Raw genomic sequence first — 15643 nt, 5'->3', positions numbered from 1 at the left:
GCCTAACAGTATTCTATTCTAGGGATATATTGCATTTTGTCAGTTGATGGGAATTTTTGTTGTTTCCACATTTTGGCTGTTGTGAACAATGCTGCTACAGACATTCATGTACAAGTTTTTGTGTGGACATGTGTTTTCATTTCTCTTGGGTATATAGCGAGGAGTGAAATCGCTGGACCTTATGATGACATTGTGTTCAACTTTTAGGGGTACTGTCAGATTGTTCTCCAAAGTGGCAGCACCATTTACATTCCCATCAGCAGAGTGTGAGAATTCCAGTTTATCCTCTCTGGCCAACACTACCACTACCATTTCTCTTTCTCCTCCTCCTCCTCCTCTCCCTGCCCTCCCCTTTTCCTCCATTATTATAGCCTTGCTGGTGGGAGTATCTTATTGTGGGTTTGCTCTTCGCCCATTTTTATTTTTATTTATTTTTTTTAAAGATTTTATTTTTAAGTAATCTCTATACCCAACATGGTGCTGAAACTCACCCTGAGATCAAGGGTCACATGCTCTACCTACCAATGGCTCTCCCCAAAGAAATCTTCCTCAGCAGTCTCCTCTTGGTCTCCACACATTTGTTCCTTCTCTACTCTCCTTCTGAATGGAAAGTTTTTATAGTCCTGCTCTCGTTTTAGTCTGGTATCTTCTGTTGGAGTTTTAAGTCTATTTTATCTTAGTGCCTCAGTTGATGTTTCCAACTGAATGTCCTGTGTCACCTGTATCATAATAGGTGCCTATCTGGCTGCCATCTTTATACCTAGCTGCAGAGCCCCTTAGTTCCTCAGAGCCAATTTCCTCTTTACTTTATACACAATCCAGATCCGATTGGTTTTCTGATTAGGACCATAGTGGAATTAGAAGTAAAAAATTAGAAGTTAGTTAGACTAAGGCATGCTGACGAGAGAGTGCCAGCGGAGAGGATCAAGAAAGGAGACAGAAAAAGTACTCCAAAAGGGCATAATAGTTTGAAAAACAAAGTATGTTGGGACTGCTATGTTTAGTATACTTCGTTTAAGGAGGCAAGGATTGCATCTCCTCCATTTAAAAAATACTTTCTTCTGAAAGAGGTAAAATATAAATACATTTTGGTATTTAAAGAAATAAGCCCTCAGCTTGCTGAATGAAAATGTGGCAGGGGCAGTTATAAGAGAAGGCCTTTCTTTGCTTGCATCCTTTACATACAGCATGGAGTGGAGCAGTGTGGCTCTGGTGGGCCAGGTGGAAAGGTCTCAACAAAACAGGTGTACACAGAGATGCTCACTGAACTGAAACTTTGGCATAGCCACTTGTACTTCTGCATAAATAATTCTCGTCGTTTCTATGTGTGTACCTTACATCTGGTAAAATGATTTAAGCCAAAAAAGAGATTTGCAGCTCAAATAACTTTTTTTTTTAATTTTTTTTTTAATGTTTATTTATTTTTGAGAGACAGAGAGAGACAGAATGCAAGCAGGGGAGGGGCAGAGAGAGAGGCACGCACAGAATCCAAAGCAGGCTCCCAGCCCTGAGCTGCCAGCACAGAGCCCGATGGGGGGCTTGAACCCAGAAACCGTGAGATCATGACCTGAGCTGAAGTCAGATGCTTAACCAACTGAGCCACCCAGGCACCCTGCAGCTCAAATAACTTTTAGTCCAATGGCTTCCTATTCTGTCTCCATATTTTTTTTTAATGTTTATTTATTTGTTTTGAGAGGCGTGTAGGGGCAGAGAGAGAAGGAGAGAGAAGATCCCAAGCAGGCTCTGCACTGTCAATGTGGAGCCTGACATGGGGCTCGATCCCAGAAACCATGAGATCATGACCTGAGCCAAAATTAAGAGTCAGATGCTTAACCGACTGAGCCACCCGGGCACCCCTATTCTGTTTTCTTCTGACTCTGAATGTCGGGGGTCCTAACCCTAGAATACTTAATTTTTTTGTCCTCCCTAGTATGAGAGGGATAAATGTTTTTCTTTAGCCTAGAAAGGTAAAGAGAGGCCTGGGCTGCATAGAGATTGGTTCTGGGTAGGGTAGGATGAGAGAATTATACTTCCTCACGATTTGGACATTTTCTTGCTCTTAAGAGAACCGGCCAGAATCTGATACTAGATGGGGCCAGGGGTGGGAATGGGGAATGTTTCCTTTTAGTATTCCTCACCATACTTGCTGAGACTCCCTAAGGCAGAAGAAATTTTCGGGCAGGAAAGTCTAGAAGTACCTAATTAGTTTATATTCCTCATTCTCATTTCCATTTTATCTCTCTGTTTCCAGATTCAGGGAATCCCTGACTTTAATTATCCAAGTCTTTTTTCCCCATTTAATCTTAACAAATTTCTAATTAAAGTTACTCTCTCAGATTGGCCAATTGACTCCTCTTTCTGAATAGTTAATTGTTTTTGTAGAGTAAATTGTTATAACAGAATCTTAGAGCTGGAAGGAAATTTAGAAATATTTAATTTCTTTTTTTGTTTGTTTTTGAAAGGACTGTTTTTTAGAGCAGTTTTTCATTCACAGAAAAATCAAGTAGAAAGTACAGAGTGTTCCCATATATCTCCTGCCCCCACATGTGCACAGCCTCTCCTACTGTTAACATTTTACATTAAGAGTGGGACATTTGTTACAGTTGATAAGCCTGCATTAGCACGACACTATCACCAAAGTCCATAGTTTACATTAGGGTTCACTGTTGGTGTGGTACAATCTTTGGGTTTGCCAAGTTAATCCCTTATTTTATAGTAAAGGAAACAAACCCCAAAAGATTGTGAAGTTGGGGTGCCTGGCTGTCTCAGTCGGTAGAGCATGCAACTCTTGGTCTCAGGGTTGTGAGTTCAAGCCCCATGTTGGGTGTCGACATTACTAAAAAAACCCAAAAAACACAAAAGATTGCAAAGTGACTTGTCCTGAATCATACTAGTGAGTGCCAGATCTGGTCCAGGAAGCAGTCCTTTCATTTCCTCTCTTTCTCTCACTCTGTGTTTAGAAAAGCTAATATTTGCCCATGGTACACATTTAAAAAGTGCAAAAGGCTTTGCAGTAAAAAGTTAGTCTTCTCCCACCTATGGCTCTTCCTTAAAGGCAGGCGTTCTTTCGGATATTTCCAACTGTAATTGAACTATGATCTTGAATAACATGCAGAAGACCAAAGGAGGTATTCTTCAAAGCTGTGGGAAATGCAAGTGTTAGACAGTACATTCAGATTCTGTGGGACAGTGTGGTGAAAACCACCTGGCCTTTAGAGTCCAACAGACCTAGTCTGGCTCTAGAGTTGACTATTAGGTGACTTATTTAACACTTGAGTTTCAGGGATAAAACCAGGTAACTTTTGGTAGGTTCATTGTATTCTTTAGCAAATGATTTGTGCTCAGAAAACTGTCAGTTCTCTTTTCGTTTAAGGAAACTCTTAAAAAGATTATTTTATGCAGTACGCTCTGAAAGCATGCTTAGTGCAAAATCCTATATTAGGTAACTTGGCTTGTCCTTTGCTTCTCACAAGTCTTAATTAAACTCAGTAAGTGCATTAGGAGTTCTGGAACATTACTATCAGAAGGATCCCTGTGATATTTTAGAAGGCAGCATTTGACGAGTTTAATCTTTAACAGGGGTAAAATCAAGTCCCAGCCTGTACTGAATTTCAATGGTAGGATTCAGTCAGCTTGATTTATGTTTCTATTTCCACACGTATACATCCCTATAAAAGATAAGGCCGTAAATTAAGAAGACAGTTCCATTTACAGCAGCATCGGCAAGTATTTAGGAATAAACGTAACATTTGCACAGGGCTGTGTATTTTACAAAGTATTTTAAATGCATTATCTTACCTGGTACTTATGCCAAAAGCTTAACGCTTGCATTATAAATGAGGAAACTGAATCCTAGGGAGGTTTAAATGTCTTACCCGTGTTCACTCACTTAATATGTGATTTGGGGCAATCATATAGGTGTCAGGAACAATATTCATACCCATTTCTGACTCCTGACTTCCTGGTGTTCTTTCAGCTCTACAGTGATCTCTAAGGGATATGCCTAACAAGGTAATGGAAGTCTAGTAGATGAGACATGGAGCATGTGAGGACCGCTTTCAGTTTTGTTTTGCTTTGAATCAGAAACACATGTTTGCTCGTAACACTTTTGACCATTTTGACTCCTCTGGGTTTTTCTGTTCCTTTTTAATTTAAATTTCTAGTCAGTCCTTCCAGAGAAATTCAGTCCTTTAGATATTGAAGATAGGTACTGACTAAGCCCCAACAGTAACATCAAACCTTTTGTTCAGTCTGCCTTCCTTTCCATGGCTGGAGTTCTAGCATTCTTCAGTTAATTAACATTGATTGAATAGCTTCTAGCTGCAGCTTAGACAACAAAAAAGAAAATACAGGGAGCATTGTAATTCCCCCACAAAAATAGAGCTTTTGAGAAAATAAAAAGCATTCAATGTGCTTTATTTATTCTTTCTTTGATTCAGTTAATCAGTCAGAAAAAACATTTTTTTACCAAGTACATACAGAATGCCAGCTACTCTGCTAGGTTTACAAATAACAGAAATGATTAAGAGCCAATTGCTGCCTTCAAGGAGCCCCCAGTCAGGCAAACAAAGAGTTACAAGTAGAATGTGATGGATTGTTAACAGTATCCAGAAACATGTGTTTGTTACTAGGTAAGAGTGATCTCTGAGCTTAGATGAAGGGTTGTAAGGCTTAACCACACCTCTTCTCATGGCTGGATCTGTGATAGAAAGCCAAGATGCATTCAGAAAGGAATGTGGAAATCCCTATAAAGGAATGAGGAAATCCCCAAGCTGCCAGTGGGTCATTGGTACCCGTTTCCTCCACTGATCTATTCTGAGCCATTATGATTTTCATAGATTCATACTGGTCTCTCATTTTGCCCCTCAGTCCTGTCCTACTGGAAGAGCCAAAGATAGACATGGAAGTTGAACTTTTCTTCGAAGCACCATTTCACTTACTCTCAGAGAGGCTTTTCACACCAGAGAATTGAAGATACCTTGAGAGTCTGTCTCTCCTTTCCCCGCTTCAGCTTTCCCACCTCTTGGTATTTTGTTTGGTGATCTCTGGTCGTACAGATATCTCAAGTAACCAGAACATCTTTCACCTAATCAGGATTTCAGCTTTAAATTTCTAATTTCAGAACTTATAGAAGGGAAAGCATGTGGGGAGGATTAGAAATTTTTACATCTTGGTCAGTTTGAGTGTTGGAAAAATTTTCGGGTGGTGCAGGATTGTTTCATGTTTTCCAGCTAGTTGGTTTTCTTTTTAAACCTCTTAATGGCTAAAGTACCAGAAGGATACTGAAGGGAGTGAGCAAATTTGCAGTCAAGTCAGAGGGTGATAGATTTGCCAACCTCCTTATTCCCTAGGTAAGGAAACTGAGACTCAGATAAGTCAATTGATTTGTGATAAGTTTTGCAGCTGGTCAGTGGAAGTATTACAAACAACCCTATGTGAAATATACCCAGTAGGTATACTGCTGAGGAAAGGGAATTTCCACAGGTAGAAATAATACATGCAATATGGGATTGTGTTTCAGAACTTGAACTTCCAAGAGTTCAAGAGCCCCAGATAGCAGGAGACTACGTATGAGCACAGCCCAAGGAAATTCCACAACACCTGATGTGAGAGCAGAGATGCAGGGTAGTAGGGCCCTGTCCTCTGTGGGGCAGGAACAGCCTACTGTTGTGCCCTCACTGCTTCCTCAGTCCATACTAGTATGGACCAGCTAGTATGGACTATGGACTAGTTCCTCACCAGCCTAGTATGAAGGACACTGGAAGGAACTGGCCCTAACAGTTGCTTCCATATATAGTATGACTTTGTTGGGAGGACTGTTGTTTTGTTTTTTTTTCCCTGGAGCAGTTGCTCATTGTCTGTGCTGTCAGCAAGACATCGCTGAATCGGTGCAGCCTCCTGTGTCCCTTTATGGGTCACTAAACTCAAATATAACTCAGTGACCTGGGGAGTCCACATGAAGTGGGAAATGACCAGATTCTACTTCAGGAGTATACTGAGAGGGTAAGGTTGGATGTGAGGTCCAGACCAAACCGTTAACCTGCATATGAGTTGAGTGCCAGGCAACAGACTGGAAGGAGGGCGCTGTCCTTGGAAAGGCCATGCTGTGGCCCTGGAGCCCCCCTGGAAGACTCGGTAGAAGATGGCTGTATAATAGAGAAGAGTCTCAGCGGGAGGAAGGGGAGGCGGTGCAGGAGCTCCTGGTGCCACTCAGGAACTCTTCTTGCAGGACTGGAGTTATTAATAGCCTGGCAGGCTGGGGCCTACTGGTTCTGAGGGGCGATGGTTGGGGTAAAGGTGGTATGGGTTAGGGACTGAAGCAATGCAAACAGGCACAGGGGGAGGTGAGTTTGGGGAGGCCACGAGTACGTGTTTCGTTTTTTTAGAAAATAATATAACATTTACCATTTTAACCATCTTAAAGTATACAATTCACTGGCATTAAGTGCATTCACAGCGTCGCACAGTCATCATCGCTGTCTAGTTCCAGAACTTTTTCATCACCCCAAATGGAAACACCGTACCCATGAAGCAGTCAGTCCCCATTTTCCCCTACTCCCACCCCCTTACAACCTTTACTGCTCTCTGTCTCTGGATTGTGCATGGATTTTACGTCAGGCAGACCTTTGTTCACCTTGATTCTGCCATTTACTAACAGAATTCCTTGGCTCCACTAACTTTGCTTCTCTGGGCCCTAGTTTTCCACATTTTTAGAATGGGAATAAAAATGCTTAACCTGCAGGACTCTGGTGAGGATTGATTGTATGTTAAATGTTTAGCTGAATAACCTGGTTTATTTTTGAGTAGACATTGCAGTAAATGGTAGTTATTGTTTGCTTCATAAGAACAGTAACAATGTGGTTCCTTTCAATTGTATACTTCTGTAACAACTGCTTATTCACCAGAAATTCAGGTAGCACAACTTAATCATCTATTGTGATAGGTGCTGAAACAGAGAGCTTCACTTTTGCCTTCTAGGCTAGTTGAAGAGGTGAGAGAGAACTATACATTCTCTGTGTTACAAGCTCTAAGTGCTATTGGAATTTATAGGAGGAAAGTCATTAATGGTGGTTAGATGCTTACTAAATATTTGAATTAGTGAATGAATGGATGAATAGTTGAACAGTCAAATATATAGCAGGCCTGTGGAAAAGGTAGAATGTTTGGCCCATCTAAAACTTTTCAAACAACAACAACAACAACAACAACAACAACAACAAAGTACTTCCATCAAGGAAGTTAGAGGAAGGTAGCTTTGGGCTCAGTATAAGGAGAAGTTTCCTCTTAATACTGGAAGGGAGATGACAATCCATAAGTGGCAAAAAGAGGCCATTTGAGTTGTTTGAGATACCACAGAGAAAACTCTTTGATCGATTTTTTTCTAAATACAAAAGCAGTACTTGTTTCTTCAGAAAAGTATGACAAGAGAACTTAAAACTTGGAGGAATTTATCAATAACAACATATACCCCTGAGAAATGGGCTCGATTGAACTCATGTTAAAATTTTAGGTGCTGTGTCTCAGTCAAGCCAGTAAATAAAGGAGAGTTAACTCCATTTGGGTTTTGTTTTTTGTATAAAAGATGCTGATAAGGAAGGATGGCTCCACAGGGATTACTTCTGGGAACACAGACCACAGAGCCAAACAATAGGCCCTTACGTGATCTGGGGAAATATCTCTCTCTCTCTCTGTCTCTGTCTCTCTCTCTCTGTCTCTCTTTTTACCACTTGTAATTGATGATATCATAATTAGGCCTGCATATTACTGTGAACACTGCCGTACCATGCACCCCACTGAGCTGGGTTTATGGAGATTAGATCATGCACAGGAAGCTGACTCCTTGGTTATCAAGCTCCACAGAGATGCTGGGAGGCTTAAGCAGTGTGAAAAATTAGGGTTGATTTAAAGGGACAGGATTCTCTGGAAAAGCACAGAGCGTCTTCCAGCTTGTGCCTCCATGACCTGTAGGATCCCACAAAACAGCAATGATTCCTCCTTCACTTCAACACAACTTAATTAATAAATTAATTGAAACCTGATAGTGCGGACACAGATAATGATGATAAAAGGAGAAAGCTGAGGAACTGACACTCTTAATATGTATTCCCGGAACTATGCCAGCATTTTTATCTTCCAGCTACTGTGTTAGATTCTTTAAACAGTTAGCTTATTAAAATTATAACAGTCTCCTATGGAAAAAAAATTATAACAGTCTCCCAAGGTCAGTCTTATTTTTAAGGATGAGGAAATGGAAGCTTACAGAGGCCCTGATTTACAGAAAGAATGTTGGAAAAAAATAGTGTTTTGCTCTTCTTAATTCTTTAACTTACCTGTTTTGAATTATTATTTTTGTAATTGGTCTCCTTGTTTTATTCTTCCTGTTAGATCACAAGCAATTGAGAGAGAACAACTCTTACTCATTTTTATATTCACTACAGTGCCTAAGACCATGCTTTGATTCCAGTGGGTGTTCAAATAAAGTTTGTTGAATGCATTTGTGCTATCCTTTTTGAAGTGACAACTAAAACGTGTGACATAATTACTGTTAACAAAAATCAGCATCCTCACACACTTAACCCTATAAAGTCAATGCAGAGCTAGGAGTGCGTTGTAATTTCTTTTAACATTTATTGAACTGGAGAGAATAGGACATACCCATATGGCAGTTACATGTTAAGAATGACAGATTTTTTTTTTTTCAATTTTGAGAGAGACAGAGAGAGAGTGGATGTGTGCATGAGTCGAGAGGGGAGGAAAGAGAGAGAGAGAGAGAGAGAGGAAGAGAAAGAGAAAGAGAAAGAAAATCTTAAGCAGACTCCACATTCATTAAGGAGCCTGACGTGGGGCTCAATCCCACAACCTTGAGATCATGACCTGAGCCACAGTCAAAAGTTGGATGCGCAACTGACTGAGCCACCCAGACAGACATACATTAGAGTGACAACTCTAGAGCAGGCCGCGTTTTTGGTTTTGGTTTTGATTTTCAAATCTAGTTTTAAGTTTTTCTGTTTGGCATTGCTTGTTAGTTCCTGGGAGCAGGCCCTTTGGTAATTAGACAGTTATTGCATAGATGAGTAATAGGCAGACTAGCGGGAGACACAAAGGTAGTCAAAAGCAGGAAAGGAAGGGGTCAGAAAATGGGTTCATTTACCCATTTTGCCTGACAGTTCTTCAGGCCGCCCACGAAAGGGCACCGCTGCAGTTCAGGCTCCCTGTGCTTCAGCCTGTCTGCCAATCTCAAATGGTTTTCTTAGTCTTAGAGCTAAAATTATTCAGTTTAGGACAACAGCGTTGCTTAAGATAAGACTCTGAGCCCTGCTAGTAGGTGTGTGGTGTTTGATTCCTGTTCCTCTGGCCTTGTGCTCACCGTGCTTCTCGCCATTTTCTTTTCCCTAGGTGTACGTGGTCGGGAACGAACCTTTGACAGTTTTAGTGGACTCCCTGCTTCCAGTCTTGGGTGTACTCTTTTCTCTATACTGTTTCACCAAGCAAAGCGTGTCTCATATAAGGTAAACAATCTAGAGAAACTTATTTGTTTATAAATAGTGAAATCTTTCTTGTATGTCATTCTTATTATTTTGAATATAAAACTTAGTCTCACTTTGTAATTGTTTTTTTTGTCGTTTGTTTCAAAATCAGGAAAGCATTTGAGGATCCTCTTATTCTGCTCATCTGGGGAAAGAAAAAGCACTTTTCAGATTGCTGGGGATTGGATGTAATTTTTAGAATGGCTCTCCTCAGCCTCCGTCCTAGACATCAGAGACGAAACCCCTGTTTACATGTGTAAACATGCCCGTGTTTGATCCATGAGAAATACTGGAATTACATGTCTAGGAAGGAGGAAGTAGAGAAGGGATCATAACTACCTTGTGGGGAATGAGAAATCAAGTTGGGGAAATCTGGATCTTAACATGGCACTCTGTAATTTAGACTTGGATTTAGTATGAGTGCTGCGCAGTGTTGTTTGGAATGAAGGAATTTCTTAATCACCCAGAAAACAATCTTTTGTATTGGAGTTTTAAGTAGGCTTCATTTTGTATCAGGTCTCTTTTTTCACAGATATTTATGTTGTTTTTTCCTCCTTTTAAGGGTTTGTATCCTTTTCAAAGTCCTAGAGAATTCTGACTTTTAGTGTTTGGAAAACCCCTACAAATATTACCTTCTTCATAGGGTTATTTTATGAAGACTGTGCATTGAAGTGTTTAGCGCTGTCCCTGGAAAATAGCTGAGAGATGATTGTTGTCCTCATCGTTGTTAAGTGGTGAAGGAAAGTACTCATCTTACATATTTTTCAAAGTTCACATACTGCCTTAGACTCTAACTTTTGGTCAGCACATCACTGTAGTCCAACAGCTACAAGAGAAAACACAGTGGAAGATGGAGACTATGAGTGTGTGCATTTGGCTTCAAATAACTGTCCGTAAAATAACCTTTGTCTTAGTTTTGAAACCCAAATCCTCACAGCACTGTCATGTCCTCATCAGAGCCCGAGAAGGAATAAGTGAACGTTTATTACCTCCTTATCCTAGCTGATTGGCACAGATGGAAGGGGCTGAGGCATCAGCAAGAGTTTGTTGATCACCTGCTCTTGATCCACTCATAGACGGTTTTTGTCAGTGTAAACTTCTGTTCACAGGGCCTGACCCAAAGGCAATGGTACGCTTGGATTTTTTTTTTTTTTTAATTATGTGGAGCTCCTGTGTCTTACCAGTGTTGCTTCTGGGGCCCAGATTAGCCAGTCACTCATTGAATTTCAGGATATTAGATATATTCCCAAATTCACAGGAAGCATAACTTTCCAGTCCTGCACTTCAGTAGCACTAGGTGGTTGTGCCAGCATTTAGAATGCAGTGGAACCTGACAGTCTTCCTTTCTTTTTTTATGTTATCTTGTTAGATGTGTAGAGTAAGTTGACAAGCTCATTTATAACTGCTTTTTCTGCCAGGTCACTTTGCCAAGAGATCTTATTATGGATTCTGGGGAAGCTAGAGAGGAAGAAGGCAATTGCCAGCCTGAAAGGATTTGCAGGATTGGACAAATCTGTGTCCTCTCTTCCTTCTCTGTGTCAGTTTAGAGCGGCCGCTCAAGGTGGCATCATGATTACCATCAGAGAGACCGTTTGGTGAGTCCACCCATCCTTTTACCCTCTCTCTTCTGATGGAATTGCACCCAAAAGGCCCTTCCCTGACTTGTCCACTAAGGGGCGCTGGTAGAACGGGAACGAGGACTTGAGGCAGCTGAGGTGCTGCTATTTATAATCGCTAAGTGAAATGTGAGTGCCTTAAATAATCCTGCAGGTTTTTTCCCCCGGATGCCAGCTAATAGTAGGTGCAATTTGCTGGAGCCTCACAGCTCTGCCTCATAAGCCCACTTACTTCACAAAGGCTTTGCCAGTGAATCAGAGTAAAGGGCAGACACACATTTACTCTCCGCGCCATAACGATCCAGTTCTCTTTCTGACTCTAAATGGTATGTGTATGTTCAGAGTCAGACTTACTCTTAAAGGAAATTGTCTGATAACTATATTTTATGTTAATTATAGGATGGGGGTTTCTTTCTTCTAGAGATCGTTTAGAAAGTGCTTAATAAATGTTAGTGGAATGGCACACAAGTATATTTTAAATTATTTCCACTTTTTAGGTGATATGTGTAGGTATTATTACCTCTTAATATAAGTTCCTATTGACCAGAATCCATATAGTTCTTAACTGCTGGCAGCTACTCAGATTTTACATGCATTCAAAGTGTGGCTGTTTGTTATAGTGCAAATTTAATTTTTTATTCAGGGTTAACCTAGTGAAGTTATAAAACGCTCTTTCAGTATGATGGACTTGAGGAAAATGAAAAACATACATTGACTGCAAACAGAATCATCAGTACAAACACAAGCTACTTATTTCCCAAGAGCTGTTGAGCTCTAGTAGGTTTTAGAGTTGTAACTATGCCCCTGAACTGAGTTTAAAATTTCTCAACATGTTTATTTTAAAAACACTTTGGAAGAGTTTAATCTGGGACCAATTTAGTGACTATGTAGAGAATTTTATAGTATTTGACTTATCAGTAGTTAAAGTTAATTGCTATCTTAACAAGTCTCTAGTGTATATCTTAGTGCACATATGTCAAAATTAACAGTTTTTCTCTTCATGGTAGGCAAAAATTGAATAGGCAGTAGTGAATGAGTCTTTACTTCCAGAAGCAATGGATCCTTAACTTGGGGTTTCTCCATGGACTTGTAGCGGTCCATAGTCCCTCTGAAATTGTACGCAAGAAATATTTTATGTGCGAACCTGAATTTTTTTTCTGAAAATAGGGTCCATAGCTCTCATTTGATACTTAAAGACACTCCATATCTCCAAAAAGTTAGCATTTACTGTATCAGAGGTGTGTGTGTGTGTGTGTGTGTGTGTGTGTGTGATTTTATCTTTTGTTCTAAAGATCTTGCTTGTGGTGCTAGTCCCTTCAGGGCAGGTCAGTATCACCACTTACCTTTTCCCTATCATTCTTCTCAGAAGCCCCAGTTTAAAAGCTTTGTTTAAAGAAACACTAAAAGAGCAGTTTAGATTTCATGATCTTTTTTGTTTTTATTTTTATTTTTCTGGAACTAAATATAGCTACAGTATTCAGAATGGACTCTTTACCATTGAAATTTTAAGAATAGAGCTTCTTAAGTTAATTGTTGTCATGTCTTTTTTAAAAAAGTATTTGAATATAGTACTTCATTTTGACAGGATGGTTCACAGAAGCTTAGAAGTGACACTTATCCATTTCAGCTTTTTTTTTTCTAACGTAAAATGTGGTGGAGATAACATGACTGATCTGAAGGATGCTGGAAGATTCTGGGATAATGTAGGAAGTAATCTTAAGCTTAGTTTATAGGTTATTCATTCTACTAGAGGAATATAAAGGCCATGTTATTAGTGAACTGGCAAATTGGGACTTACTGCCCAATGGGATGGGGCCAAATAAACTTTAATAATTGTAGTTTTCAATGAGAAGAAGCAACATCTATCATTCTTTTCTCAGTTTGGTCTGAAAAAAATGTTATTCCTTCTTTAATCGTAAGAGTAACATACCTTCTTTGTATAATACGAAAAAGCATAAAGAGGAAAACAAAGTAACCACTATCCTGTTCACTGTTCACATTTTTTTAGTGTTTTGTCTGCTAGTATAGTACATCTTGTGCCTCTTTGTTTGTTTCCATGATATAGTATGATAATATTGTATCTTGGCTTTTTCACTTACCATATGAATTAAAACTAAAAGCCTTAGTACCTCATGAGAAATTTCTTGACACTTTTTGCAGAAAGCGTAACACTGCTTTTAATAACTTAGCCATATTTTATTACTTGGAAATTTGGCCTACTCAGTTTTCTGAGCCTTTATGCCTGTTCATATTTCAACTCATTGGTTCTTATTAGTTGAGACTGACTGGATCTCCCTCTGTAAGGATAGTGTCTTTTCCTTACTGCCCATAAACCTTCAGTGGCTCATCAAAAAAATGTCTGAGTTTCTTTGAATGGCATCCAGGGCCCTCTTTGATCTGACCTTGCTTTGCAGACTTCTTTCTTTATGTTCTTCTTCCAGAACCAGAATATCTGCATACAACCTATACTTTATTCCTTCTTGCTCTTTCAGTTTATTGAAATAATAGAATTCCTCAACATCCATCCTTTAAAAACATTTTTTTAATGTTTATTTGTGAGAGAGAAAGAGAGAGAGTGTGTGTGTGAGTGGGGGAGGGGCAGAGGGAGACACAGATTCTGAAGCAGGCTCTAGGCTCTGAGCTGTCAGCACAGAGTCTGATGTGGGGCTCGAACTCACAAACCATGAGATCATGACCTGAGCCTAAATTGGACGCTTAACTGACTTACCACCCAGGCGCTCCCTGAACATCTATTCTAAAAGCCACTTCCTTCATGAATCTTTTCCCCACTTAGCGTATGTTATGTAGGACATGGCATCCTCCCTTCTGAGAATAAATACCTTTTCAGCATGGGGAAAGAGGAAAATAATTTAACAAAGTTTTGATATCTTTCTAGTGATTTACCATACGAAGATGCCATGTTACTTTAAATTAAAAATTTTTTTTAAATGTTTATTTAGTTTTGAGAGAGAGAAAGAGAGACAGAGCACTAGTGGGGGAGGAGCAGAGCGAGAGGAAGACACAGAATCCAAAGTGGGCTCGGGCCCTGAGCTGTCAGCGCATAGCCCAACGTGGGGCTCAAACCCATGAACCATGAGGTCATGACCTGAGCCAAAGCTGGAGGCTTAACTAAGTGAGCCACCCAGGCGCCCCGATACCATGTTACTTCAGAAGATTTTTGTTGAGTTTCAAAAAAAAAAATATCTCTGGGTGACACTGCCAAGATCAATCTTTCCCCATGTTGCAGTGACGAAGATGAGGATGAAGCCTTGTACCAGAAGGTGTCCTCAGAGCAGTGCCGGGTTGAGCACCTTGGGGACTTGTTATCCCACTGCCAGGAGTGTGGTTTGGCAGGTGACTTCTTCATCTTCTGCTTGCAGGTAAGAACTACGCATGGTAAGGACATGGTCAGCTTGATTTCAGGGCAATACCAGGATCCCCTTCAGATTTTCAGGGCCATCGTAATTTTAGCCCCTTAAATTCAGGTCCTAATCTAACAGAAATAATAAGAGGGTGTAAGAGCAGTTTATTGTTTAGTAGCCTTTGGGTTGGTAAAAAGAGAAAAAAACTTACCTTCAGCAGTACACATATGATCTAACTATTTTCCGAGGTAATCTGCCCTGAGCTTTTAGAGATGACCAAAGCATAGCTATTGATCTATGAAAGGGTTAATCTTTGCTCTGTGTTGACAGTAAGAACTCTTTTGAAGTTAATAGCAGGTTTTACAGTTATGGAGTAATCCCTTATCCTTTCTGACTATTGTTTTGTCAGATATTTGGGAAGGAGATTTAGCAGTCCTGCCTTTCTCGTTTCGTTTTGTAACCACCTGAAACCTTCTCCAGGTCTGTTTGTAGTGCTGATGGTTGTGCTTCCTCTTGCTCTAATCTCTGACAGCAACTTGTACCCCATATTGTACTCCTTACTTGCACTGTTTGAGACTGTAAACAGTGATCTCTGATTCTCTGTCCTCCCGTGTTGCCTTCTCCATTATTTTCCCTAAGTAAAGTGTCTATTCTAAGAGAATGTCTCTGGAGTTTAAGGTTGGTGTGGTTATGGGGGAATGCAAGGAGAGAATCAGGACTAACACACTCCTAGAACTTGAAGTAGGGGCCACTTTTTTGGTGCTTTTCTCAACTCCTATATTCACATTTTTTCCCCTTACCTAGCCACTCTTTGTGTGTGTGTGTGTGTGTGTGTGTGTGTGTGTGTGTGTGTGTGTGTTTTAAGTTTATTTATTTTGAGAGAGAGAGAGGGAGAGAGAATCCCAAGGAGGCTCCACTCTCTGCGCTGAGCCTGACACAGGGCTCAATCCCACGACCATGAGATCATGACCTGATCCAAAATCAAGAGTTGGACGTTCAACTGACTAAGCCACCCAGGTGTTCCTTAGCCATTCATTGTAAATAACATTCCAAGAAGATGTGCTCTTAATCGGAGAATTAAAAAAATTGTTTAAAAACAAAAATCAAAGGGCTTTGCTATAAACCAGGGTTTCTACAC

General features: G+C 40.2%; 1 protein-coding gene across 4 annotated transcripts in view; it reads left to right on the top strand.

Annotated features, from left to right (window-relative positions):
* Positions 1–15643, top strand: part of TANGO6 (transport and golgi organization 6 homolog) — a 187579-nt gene that overhangs the window by 40345 nt on the left and 131591 nt on the right. For all 4 annotated transcript variants that reach the window (XR_003426217.2, XM_027076077.2, XM_053211327.1 and 1 more), the window contains 3 exons: positions 9397–9509; positions 10946–11122; positions 14391–14523. Coding sequence is in view for 3 of the 4 variants with exons in the window: in XM_027076077.2 (XP_026931878.2) it covers positions 9397–9509; positions 10946–11122; positions 14391–14523 (423 nt within the window). In the remaining variant the exon portion in view is untranslated. The remainder of the gene's footprint in view (positions 1–9396; positions 9510–10945; positions 11123–14390; positions 14524–15643) is intronic.

The sequence above is a fragment of the Acinonyx jubatus genome, chromosome E2 (genome assembly GCF_027475565.1).
Source record: "Acinonyx jubatus isolate Ajub_Pintada_27869175 chromosome E2, VMU_Ajub_asm_v1.0, whole genome shotgun sequence".
In the NCBI taxonomy this organism is placed as follows: Eukaryota; Metazoa; Chordata; class Mammalia; order Carnivora; family Felidae; genus Acinonyx; species Acinonyx jubatus.
This window is presented reverse-complemented; position numbering and strand designations above follow the sequence as displayed.